The sequence below is a fragment of the Callionymus lyra genome, chromosome 1 (assembly GCF_982586985.1).
Source record: "Callionymus lyra chromosome 1, fCalLyr1.hap1.1, whole genome shotgun sequence".
In the NCBI taxonomy this organism is placed as follows: Eukaryota; Metazoa; Chordata; class Actinopteri; order Syngnathiformes; family Callionymidae; genus Callionymus; species Callionymus lyra.
The window spans coordinates 50,007,880-50,020,090 of record NC_141818.1 but is presented as its reverse complement, the minus strand read 5'-3'; the positions used below and the strand labels follow the sequence as shown (position 1 = coordinate 50,020,090).

Sequence of the window (12,211 nt, the reverse complement as noted above, 5' to 3'; positions counted from 1 at the left end):
TGATACATAATAACAACAACAACAAAACAATAATAACAATAATGATAGTTATGATAATAATAACAATAACAACAATCATTATAATGGTAATCATAATAAATACAATAATAGAAATAATAATGACAATAATGATGACGAAATAACATCAAAAACAATAACAACAGTAAGTATAATGGTAATGATAATAAATACAATAATAGAAATAATAATGACAATTAATGATGACGATATAACATCAAAAACAATAACAACAGTAAGTATAATGGTAATGATAATAAATACAATAATATAAATAATAATGACAATAATGATGACGATAAAACATCAAAAACAATAACAACAGTAAGTATAATGGTAATGATAATAAATACAATAATAGAAATAATAATGACAATTAATGATGACGATATAACATCAAAAACAATAACAACAGTAAGTATAATGGTAATGATAATAAATACAATAATATAAATAATAATGACAATAATGATGACGATATAACATCAAAAACAATAACAACAGTAAGTATAATGGTAATGATAATAAATACAATATTATAAATAATAATGACAATTAATGATGACGATATAACATCAAAAACAATAACAACAGTAAGTATAATGGTAATGATAATAAATACAATAATATAAATAATAATGACAATAATGATGACGATATAACATCAAAAACAATAACAACAATAGTATAATGGTAATGATAATAAATACAATAATATAAATAATAATGACAATAATGATGACGATATAACATCAAAAACAATAACAACAGTAAGTATAATGGTAATGATTATAAATACAATAATAGAAATAATAAAGACAATAATGATGACGATAAAACATCAAAAACAATAACAACAGTAAGTATAATGGTAATGATAATAAATACAATAATATGAATAATAATGACAATAATGATGACGATATAACATCAAAAACAATAACAACAGTAAGTATAATGGTAATGATAATAAATACAATATTATAAATAATAATGACAATTAATGATGACGATATAACATCAAAAACAATAACAACAGTAAGTATAATGGTAATGATAATAAATACAATAATATAAATAATAATGACAATAATGATGACGATATAACATCAAAAACAATAACAACAATAGTATAGTGGTAATGATAATAAATACAATAATAGAAATAATAATGACAATAATGATGACGATAAAACATCAAAAACAATAACAACAGTAAGTATAATGGTAATGATAATAAATACAATAATATAAATAATAATGACAATAATGATGACGATAAAACATCAAAAACAATAACAACAGTAAGTATAATGGTAATGATAATAAATACAATAATATAAATAATAATGACAATTAATGATGACGATATAACATCAAAAACAATAACAACAGTAAGTATAATGGTAATGATAATAAATACAATAATAGAAATAATAATGACAATAATGATGACGATAAAACATCAAAAACAATAACAACAGTAAGTATAATGGTAATGATAATAAATACAATAATAGAAATAATAATGACAATAATGATGACGATATAACATCAAAAACAATAACAACAGTAAGTATAATGGTAATGATAATAAATACAATAATAGAAATAATAAAGACAATAATGATGACGATAAAACATCAAAAACAATAACAACAGTAAGTATAATGGTAATGATAATAAATACAATAATATAAATAATAATGACAATAATGATGACGATATAACATCAAAAACAATAACAACAGTAAGTATAATGGTAATGATAATAAATACAATAATATGAATAATAATGACAATTAATGATGACGATATAACATCAAAAACAATAACAACAGTAAGTATAATGGTAATGATAATAAATACAATAATATGAATAATAATGACAATTAATGATGACGATATAACATCAAAAACAATAACAACAGTAAGTATAATGGTAATGATAATAAATACAATAATATAAATAATAATGACAATAATGATGACGATATAACATCAAAAACAATAACAACAGTAAGTATAATGGTAATGATAATAAATACAATAATATAAATAATAATGACAATTAATGATGACGATATAACATCAAAAACAATAACAACAGTAAGTATAATGGTAATGATAATAAATACAATAATAGAAATAATAATGACAATAATGATGACGATAAAACATCAAAAACAATAACAACAATAGTATAATGGTAATGATAATAAATACAATAATAGAAATAATAATGACAATAATGATGACGATAAAACATCAAAAACAATAACAACAGTAAGTATAATGGTAATGATAATAAATACAATAATAGAAATAATAATGACAATAATGATGACGATATAACATCAAAAACAATAACAACAGTAAGTATAATGGTAATGATAATAAATACAATAATAGAAATAATAATGACAATTAATGATGACGATATAACATCAAAAACAATAACAACAGTAAGTATAATGGTAATGATAATAAATACAATAATAGAAATAATAATGACAATAATGATGATGATATAACATCAAAAACAATAACAACAGTAAGTATAATGGTAATGATAATAAATACAATAATAGAAATAATAATGACAATTAATGATGACGATATAACATCAAAAACAATAACAACAGTAAGTATAATGGTAATGATAATAAATACAATAATAGAAATAATAATGACAATTAATGATGACGATATAACATCAAAAACAATAACAACAGTAAGTATAATGGTAATGATAATAAATACAATAATATAAATAATAATGACAATAATGATGACGATATAACATCAAAAACAATAACAACAGTAAGTATAATGGTAATGATAATAAATACAATAATATAAATAATAATGACAATTAATGATGACGATATAACATCAAAAACAATAACAACAGTAAGTATAATGGTAATGATAATAAATACAATAATAGAAATAATAATGACAATTAATGATGACGATATAGTATCAAAAACAATAACAACAGTAAATATAATGGTAATGATAATAAATACAATAATATAAATAATAATGACAATAATGATGACGATAAAACATCAAAAACAATAACAACAGTAAGTATAATGGTAATGATAATAAATACAATAATATAAATAATAATGACAATTAATGATGACGATATAACATCAAAAACAATAACAACAGTAAGTATAATGGTAATGATAATAAATACAATAATAGAAATAATAATGACAATAATGATGATGATATAACATCAAAAACAATAACAACAGTAAGTATAATGGTAATGATAATAAATACAATAATAGAAATAATAATGACAATAATGATGACGATAAAACATCAAAAACAATAACAACAGTAAGTATAATGGTAATGATAATAAATACAATAATATAAATAATAACGACAATTAATGATGACGATATAACATCAAAAACAATAACAACAGTAAGTATAATGGTAATGATAATAAATACAATAATAGAAATAATAATGACAATTAATGATGACGATATAACATCAAAAACAATAACAACAGTAAGTATAATGGTAATGATAATAAATACAATAATATAAATAATAATGACAATAATGATGATGATATAACATCAAAAACAATAACAACAGTAAGTATAATGGTAATGATAATAAATACAATAATAGAAATAATAATGACAATTAATGATGACGATATAACATCAAAAACAATAACAACAATAATTATAATGGTAATGATAATAAATACAACAATATAAATATTAATGACAATAATGATGATGATAAAACAAAAACAATAGCTACAACGATAATAATCATAATTGTTAATAATAATAATAACAGTAATGATAGTAGGATTAACAAAACATCAAAAATAATGATGATAATAATAGTGATGATTGTGGTGATAATAATAACAATAAAAACTACAATAATGATTATGATATATAACAATACCAACAACAAGAATGATGATATAACAACAACAAAACAATAAGAACAAGAATAATAATGATAGTAATGAAAATACTACTAATAAAAACATATGACTACAATAATAGTAATATTAACGATGACAATGATGATGATGATGTTAATACAAATAAAAACAATCCCTATAGTAAGGAAGATATTACATCAAAAACAATAACAATAATAATCATTATTGTACATAATAACAGTAATGATAATATTAATAATGATGATAATAATAGTAATAATAATGATGATGATAGTGATGATAATAATAAGAATAAAAACAACAACTATAATAATGGTGATGATATATAAAAATATCAAGAATGATGATATAACAACAAAAAAGCAATAAGAACAACAATAGTGATAATAATAATTAATATTATGTCAGAAGATAAATAAAGTTTAAGAATGACATAAAAACACGTTAAAATATGCCACAACTTCAGTTGTAAAATGAAAATACCAATATCTTAATTTTGATTGATTAATTGATTAACATATTCATCTATGTCTTGATACATTTGAGACTTGGTCCATTTGAAATGCAAGGATAACATTGCCAGGTAACCGGTCTACTTGTTGGAATGTCTTTCAAAAATCAGAGGTTCTGAATTGAATTCATCATTGGAACATCATTGGAGTTTCTTTATGGAAAAGACAATTTCACACCCAGCTGTCCAGTCAGACCTACTCAGGTGTGGTTACCAGGGAGTGTAAAACTCATCTTACCTGTGGGCCACTGGAAAAGTATAAACCTGATACAACAATGATGAGTTCTGGGTCCTGTCCTCTCGTCAGGGTCGCCGCCTGCAGTTGTGTGGAGACGAATAAAGAGCGGCAGAGGCTGATGGCCTTAATTTGACTGAAGAGCGGCTTCATTCAGAGCAGCAGGTCAGCGAGGAAACTCTATTCAGCTGCTTCCAACTCTGCTGAGAACGAACACGCCGCTGCTTCTTCTCTCAGGCTTCTCACATGAGCGGTCGACATGAGTTCTGTTCATGTTTTTACAAGAGACGAATTAGTGATCACAGGCGCAGATGAACAAACACTGAGTGTCTTTTCATTGAAAGAGATTTTTGTAGAGATAATTAACAAGATAGAAAAACAGCAAAAATGTGGAGGTTGTATTAGTTTGACTTATTTATCCACCCATTTGGAATCTAGTGTGAAAAACAAAAACAAAAAACATTTTAGGTAAATTATCTGAGGCAGTAATTGTGATTCTTTGACATTTCCATTTTAGATTATCCTTGTGGCTATGAAATGCCAAGAGAACCATAATTAGGTCATAAAAAGGCGATTGGAAACAGTAAAAAATGCATATATCAAAATATGTTTAAATGGATATAAATGTTCTCTGGAAATAGATCAATCGGAAAAAATAATTGTTGGATATACGCTTTTTGGAATCGCTAAAAAATTAATTGGATATATATATTTCCTTATTTACATCCAAATTTTTTGTATGTTCATTTCTCTATAACCATAAAAATCATTGTATTTCGATGTATATTTTACTATTCACCTCATTTTCAATCGCCCTTTTCATTAGATAATTATGTCACTCTTGGGATTCCATATGTGGCTGCTTGGATAACAATTGGTGTTTATGATAATTGGGAAAATAATCCTGTGTTGCTGAACCAGTAGAAAGAGTTTTTGTCAGAAAATTTGTCACTTATAAACTTTAAACATTTAGTTTTGCGTAGTATTTCTGTATCTTTTGTTTAAGCATGCAAAAAATGTATATAATTGACGAGTAAATGGATTTAAGATACTTAATCTCATCTTTATTAACAAGAATATGACTGAAAGTTGCTTTTATCCAACACATTTTGACTTATTTTTAGAAACCTATATTCATCAGGGAGTCCACGTGATGACCCTGATGGCGGTCTGAGCGGCGTTCCGGATTTCCTCGTCTTTTTCCGACGGGTCGATCCTCCTCTCCAGACGAGGGAGCTGTTCCAGGAGGAGATGGCGGCCTGCGGGAGCTTCGGCCAAGGTGGTCAGAGCACGCAGGCAGTAGATGACGAGAGCCTTCCTCCTCCTCCTCGTCTCCTCGTCCTTCTCCACCTTCTGCTCACACACCAGGTTGAGGAGGACCGGGAGGATGTTGAGGTCCAGACACTGGTACTTTCCTGCACAGTATGAAGGAGTTAGACGTACAGAAGAAGATCACCCCAGAGAAAAGTATTCCTTCAATGCAAGATATTGAAGAATTTCAGCAACTGGCGAACAAGTTTGGACCTGGTACCAGCCATTTAAAGAGGAAGGCTGCTAATGCAGGGTTAAAGGATCTGGTAGACCATCTTAAACATCACAGCTTGTTCATTATTAAAAAGGAGAAAACAAGCGTCAATAATTCTGTGTCCACAAGAAACAGAAACTTGCAGGAGACGAGTTCAAAAAGCTTCTAATTATTCATATTCCAAGGTTCAAAATGAATTCTCTTTGAGAATGTATGACTCAACTTAAAAACTCAACCAAGAATTTAAACATTCAATGTAAAATCTTGAGCTTAGAATTGCAAAGATAACTAGCCTGCAAAATGATGTCAAATTCCCTGGAACACCCTGTATATAAATCAAGGAGCGAAATGGAATCATGTGTGTCGAAACACTGTGTGTCACCTATAGTGATGATGACGGTGTTCATGATGGCCCCGGCAGTATACTTCTGAACCTCGATGTCTGGGTCCTGCAGCAGACCCACCAGGACAGGAAGCACTGCCTCGCTGCACACCTGCTGCTTCCCGTCCATGGAAACACTAGTGGAGAAAGATTTATGGTCAAATACACAACTAAGAGGAAGAACAACTAAATGATCTGTTTTCTAATTTTAGGCTTTAAAAGTCATATTTGAGCTTGTTTGTACTCACTGTTGCTATCATCAAATACTTTTTCATCTAGTTTTGAAAATAAGTATTTAGAGATCCTTGTTCAAATCAGGGTCTGCGGTTTTCAAATGACTCTACAGACAACTTTCTTGTGTTTTTTTCTCTCTGATATACGGTTAGATCATGGGTCTCAAACCCAGGGGGTCACCAGGGGTTAATTGTTGTGGAGATTGGGCAGCAGACTTTCAAAAGTTCTTTCAACTGAACATCTTTGAACAAGTTTATTCTATTTCGCTGCTTAATGTTTTGGCAATTTTTATGTATTTTATTTGATAAATCTGTTATTAAAAAACTTATGTCAACTCTCTTGATTCACTGATGTGTTTAAAATGTCGAAGTCTTGCTCTCCAAGATGCAAGTCTCTCATCATGAACGTCTTTTGAACTTTTTACTTTATAAAGTTGCTGGGCGAACGAGAGGTTACGAGAGTCCATTATGACGTTATAATGGCTTCGCTCCTCCTCCAGCCAGCTGTTATTACGCCCCGCTTTATTTGTACAACGAGTCCCTTGGACGTGGAGACTTCCGGGATGAATGACACGTGGTGACAAACCTCCATGTTTGACCAATCACAGAAGAGTGTGGGTGTGGTTACCTGAAGGCCATCATGGCTGACGCCGCCTCCCTGCGGATGTGCAGGCACGGATGCGAGAGCTTGTTACCGACGACGGGGACTCCATCAGAGCCGAGAGCCGGACGGGGGTCCAGCATGGAGCAGCGACTGATGGTGGACAGAAGCAGCACCTGGACATCATCCACCTCTTCTTTCTCTCCGGCCTCCCTCAGCTTCAGCATCAGTTTGGGGACCAGAGACAGCAAGGCCTGAGCACCTGAAGCACACATTTAATACATTCATTTATTAAGAAATATCACCTGACTCTGAACCTCACCTGAGGGCAGCAGAGCTAAACTGTTCAACACCAGGTGAACCTTCAACCTGCAGGTTGGAGAGGAATCGTCCAATAGCAAAGAGAGAGGAGGAAGGAGGGATGAGCAGAGGAGGGCCTCTCTTTGGAAGAGAAGAAAGGGAAACTTTAAAGCACTTCTCAAGTATAAAAATGAGCTCATTGGGTTGCAAAGACTCGTTCTGGTGCTTGTGCGCCCCCTATCGGTGACATTGCAATACGGTTTTTGTATCAAACTACTTTTCTAACTAAGTAAAGACAAAGTGATTTACCGGCCGATGCTGTGGTTGGTTGTCAGGTGAAGCATCTCGCAGGTCATCGTACGAACGGTCGGATCTCCATCTTTTAACAAAACCTCCAACCGTCCCAAGAAACCTGCAAAACAAAGTGTGTTCGATCTTTTAAAGGAAATAAACGAATGCTCTTGAATGAATTGTATTAAATTGTAATGAAAATAAGACCTCCATTCACGGTCTGGTACAGTCGTTCCGGGTCGTGCATCAGGTCGCACAGAGAAGCCAGAGCCAACAACTTGGCTTCGGTCTCTGGTCTTCCTAACTCCTCGAACAGCAGCGGGATCCCCAGACGTCCAAACGCCACCGGGGCTCTGGTCGGGTCTGCCACGACCCCACTCATGATGTTCCCAGAACCAATCGATTTTATCTGCTTTAACGGACCTACATCACCCGTCAAATCTACGCACAGGTGGATCGGATTTAGAGAAAAAGAAATAAACATTAATAGAAAATAGGACTTTGATGTAAATATCTGATGAGTAATACCAAAAGCTGTATTGTGCCATCAAATACGTAATGATAAAATGTGTCTTTTATCATCATTTAAGTTGTATTTATTTTCTTTTTTATATATAAATATATATAATCTGTAATAAATTGCTATTTCTTGACACGACTGTCTAAAAACTAAAAAATCTTACCTGAACGCTCGAACGTGTTCGCTTTACGATAGTTTGTATGTTGCTATGACTACTGACATCAGTGCTGCGTTTAGAGGTCTCGGAAAAGATAGGGAATTAGAGTGATCGCTACAGTGGACGCGAGTTAATAAATTACTTTAATTTATTTTAAATTAAATGTACTATCCAACTATTAACTCAACGTGTGTTCTACACACGTGTCATTTTTATGGCAACCGTTAAAAAAATACAATGTCGATAAAAAGGAACTGTTTTGACCAATTTAAGAAACGCATCATGCAGTTCTTCATTAGTTCCTTAACCCTTGTGTTATCTCAGGGCCCTCAAACATTTATTTTCGGGCCTTCGGGTCACCATGTCCCTGAGATAACACAAGGGTTAAACATAAGACTACCATTCATACATTTTCCTTTTAAAAATAATTTTGCTCAAATTACATCTGAAAACATACACGTGTCAATGATGTGGCTAGAAACATGCAACAAGAACAAACCAGCATCTCGGTTTTTTTAATTCACTTTCATTTTAGCAAATGAATCATGTTATCAACATCTATGTTACTCTTGTTGTATTCATATATTTGTGGAAATGTACAAAATTATTGTGCAAGGGTTAGTTTTCGAAATTCAACATTCATATTTTCCAATAAAAACGTTTTAATAAATAAAACATTTTTATGGAAAAAATAAGGAATATAAAGAGTAAAATATTTTGTATGCACACCGATGTTCTGCTTTGTTCACAATGTATAAAGTCTTAGTAAAACTTTGGGTAAATGCATTAAGAAAATCCATATTAAACTTAACATTGCTTTTAACATTCTAGAAATTTAATGAAAAAAAATGATCATCACATCCTGCTATTCCAACCCGACTAATTTTTATTATAGGTTTGTGTGTGTGTGGAAGAGGAATCAGAAACATAAGCAGCTCTTACTGTATTTAAATGAGTTTTATTTAGCTCAATTGCAAACAAGTTTCCAACCAAATATGTTCTTCAGCCTCTTATTTCTCCATGATGGATCAAATCCCTATGATTCATTTTTTGAACTGAGATGAGGGTCTAGAAAAATATTAACTTAGCTTTCTCATGAAATCAGGATTGACTTTAAAATATACAATAATAGAATAGGGACTTGATAGAAGTTAAAAAAAAAAAAATCAGAGAACTTAAAATGAACACATTCACTTCTTCTTTTTCTTGCTCTTCTTCCCCCCCTCCCCTTGTTGGGAGCTGCCATCTGCTCCTCCACTCTTCTGGGTACGAGTCTTAAGTTTGGGGATCATCTCTGCCACATAGACCATGACAGTTTTACCTGGAAAAAAAAAGTCTTACCATCTCAATCTCATCCAACATGCAAAACAAATAATAAACAATGTATCGAAACACAATATAACACAGACTAAAAAACAAAGCCGTTCAGGACTCACGTGAGTTAAACTTCTCTTGACACAAGCTACCATCAGACTGTTTGATCTGAACTCTGACTCTGCCTTTGAATTGGATGTCACGGTTTGAATCTCTGGGATGCATTTTGTTCTGTGAAACACAACCAGATCAAGAGTCTGATATCAAACATTGCGTTCTGACATGTTTAAATGTTAAGTTTATGTCCAATGTTGATACCTCTGTGTAGACATTTAACCCAGCTGCCGTCAAGACATCTTTAATCTCCACACAGGATGGGTTCTCAACGCCCTTTATTGAGATAAAGACAGACACATTAAGCACACTTAAGACACTGTGGTTTACACTACGGTTATTATAATACACAACAAAATCCAAAGGGAGCTGCAGAAACTACCTTCTCTGTGGGGATCCTTCGTCCTTCAGCCAGTGTCTTCTTGCTGTTAATGTAGACTGGATATATACAGATAAACCTGAAAGACAACAACATACTGTGTAAGGAAAATAGTTTTGAAACTTTTACCCTTTATTTAGCAATGTCTAACTTATTTCCAGATTTAGGAATGAACAATATGCGATTCCAAGATGTGCATGAAAAGAATGGATTGATATGAATCATATGGGACAACCCGCTTAATGAGATCCAATAATAAGGTTACTGTCATTTCAACTACTATTATTATAACAGGCCATCAAATTGTGGAACTTTATACCATTTTTGATTGTCATTCAACAATAACTACAATTCCAAGAATACATAACCGAATGAATACTATTGTTTTTACGTAAGATGAAATCAGATCGTGCACATACTACACGTCATGCTTGAAGCAAGTACGGAGACTCTACCAGGACAAAATTCAAATGAAATTCCGAACAGTCACTTATGGCGAGTACATGAAGTACATTTTCTACAAAACCCGACATTTGTGACGCTTTTTGTATTCAGTTTCATTTCAAGTACGAGACCTGTAACAATGAGCTAAAATGAAACTTTAGACAAAGTAATTATACACATGTTCTGGTATGAATATTTGGCAATTGAAGTAGTAGAATATTGCAGAAATACACAATACTTCTCCAGGACATACACCCTCACCATCTACACATATCAATAACGTACAAAAAAGCTAACATATGTTCTCAAGATACTGTAGTAACGTCCAATGGAGCTAGCATTAGCTTAGCTTGTTGGAACAACTAGCTTTTCGTGTACTTACCTCTCCTTATTAGCGGGGTCTTGCGTCAAATGAGCCATGTTTCGGTTTGGTGTGTTGCTAATGGACCGAATACAAAACGAATGTTCATATATTTGAACACCAACGTAGAATATTTATCCTTCTCGTCCTAAGAAAATGAAGCCATCCATGCAACCAACTGCAAATTGACGTCACGACTCTTCGTGCTCAGCCGACGCGTTTGATTTGGTCACCGGAGCATGGAGACTGAACACTGGTGCAGACAGAGAGCTAGACATGCACCGCCCACTCGGACTATTCTCTACATGTAATCGAGCTGTACAACATGGTCGCCATACGAGTATATCATTCTGAACTGGAAACAGTGTCTATTTTGTAATTTCTTTTTTTAGATGATTTCCACGACTGGTTCGTTCCCAAATGAAATGTTTTTTCCCGATATAACAAATAAAAACACCCTGTTTAGTGTGTTGAACCCAAAGATTATCTTGAAACCCATTCATCATTATTGAGAAATGGTTCATCCACACGAATAGATTTATGGAAACTAAACCTTTGCTATTAATCTTCCATAAGAAGTCTTTTTCTAGCTTTCATCTCTAAAATTAATGGAGAAAAGAAAAACTTTGGAACATGTTTAATAGAAGAACTTTACCTCACTGCAAAAACACAGCTCTCATGTGTATACATGTATGTGACTTTTATTTGGACAAGATCTGGCCAAAGAATATGTGGTTTATATATATATATATATAAAAGTGTCTTCTTTTAATAACTTAATAACAAAAATGAAACATGCCATATTGATTTGTAAGTATGGTTATGGTTTATCTATGACCAGCAGGAGGTTTACTGCTGCAAACTT

General features: G+C 31.5%; 2 protein-coding genes across 2 annotated transcripts; both read right to left on the bottom strand.

The window, feature by feature from the left end:
- Nucleotides 1–5,862: 5,862 nt before the first annotated feature.
- Nucleotides 5,863–8,755, bottom strand: rsph14 (radial spoke head 14 homolog). Its single transcript, XM_087785580.1, has 7 exons — nucleotides 8,741–8,755; nucleotides 8,265–8,498; nucleotides 8,076–8,178; nucleotides 7,789–7,907; nucleotides 7,494–7,728; nucleotides 6,633–6,769; nucleotides 5,863–6,140 (listed from the first exon to the last, which is right to left on the bottom strand). The coding sequence occupies exons 2-7, from the start codon at nucleotides 8,437–8,439 to the stop codon at nucleotides 5,863–5,865; spliced, it is 1,047 nt and encodes a 348-aa protein (XP_087641706.1). The 5' UTR covers nucleotides 8,440–8,498; nucleotides 8,741–8,755.
- A 921-nt stretch (nucleotides 8,756–9,676) lies between these two features.
- srp19 (signal recognition particle 19) lies at nucleotides 9,677–11,542 on the bottom strand. Its single transcript, XM_087811456.1, has 5 exons — nucleotides 11,368–11,542; nucleotides 10,545–10,620; nucleotides 10,367–10,438; nucleotides 10,171–10,279; nucleotides 9,677–10,055 (listed from the first exon to the last, which is right to left on the bottom strand). The coding sequence occupies exons 1-5, from the start codon at nucleotides 11,403–11,405 to the stop codon at nucleotides 9,925–9,927; spliced, it is 426 nt and encodes a 141-aa protein (XP_087667582.1). The 5' UTR covers nucleotides 11,406–11,542; the 3' UTR covers nucleotides 9,677–9,924.
- Between the last annotated feature and the right edge of the window lie 669 nt (nucleotides 11,543–12,211).

What these genes read in the sequence shown, in the direction of transcription:
- rsph14 (XM_087785580.1), bottom strand. Translation starts at nt 8,439, where the DNA reads ATGAGTGGGGTCGTGGCAGACCCGACCAGAGCCCCGGTGGCGTTTGGA. An exon ending in TTTAGCTCTGCTGCCCTCAG is followed by an intron (nt 7,729 to 7,788) that starts GTGAGGTTCAGA and finishes TGTGTGCTTCAG; the next exon opens with GTGCTCAGGCCTTGCTGTCT. An exon ending in CACCGTCATCATCACTATAG is followed by an intron (nt 6,141 to 6,632) that starts GTGACACACAGT and finishes CATACTGTGCAG; the next exon opens with GAAAGTACCAGTGTCTGGAC.
- srp19 (XM_087811456.1), bottom strand. Translation starts at nt 11,405, where the DNA reads ATGGCTCATTTGACGCAAGACCCCGCTAATAAGGAGAG. An exon ending in GAAGGATCCCCACAGAGAAG is followed by an intron (nt 10,439 to 10,544) that starts GTAGTTTCTGCA and finishes ATCTCAATAAAG; the next exon opens with GGCGTTGAGAACCCATCCTG. An exon ending in TCAAGAGAAGTTTAACTCAC is followed by an intron (nt 10,056 to 10,170) that starts GTGAGTCCTGAA and finishes TTTTTTTTCCAG; the next exon opens with GTAAAACTGTCATGGTCTAT.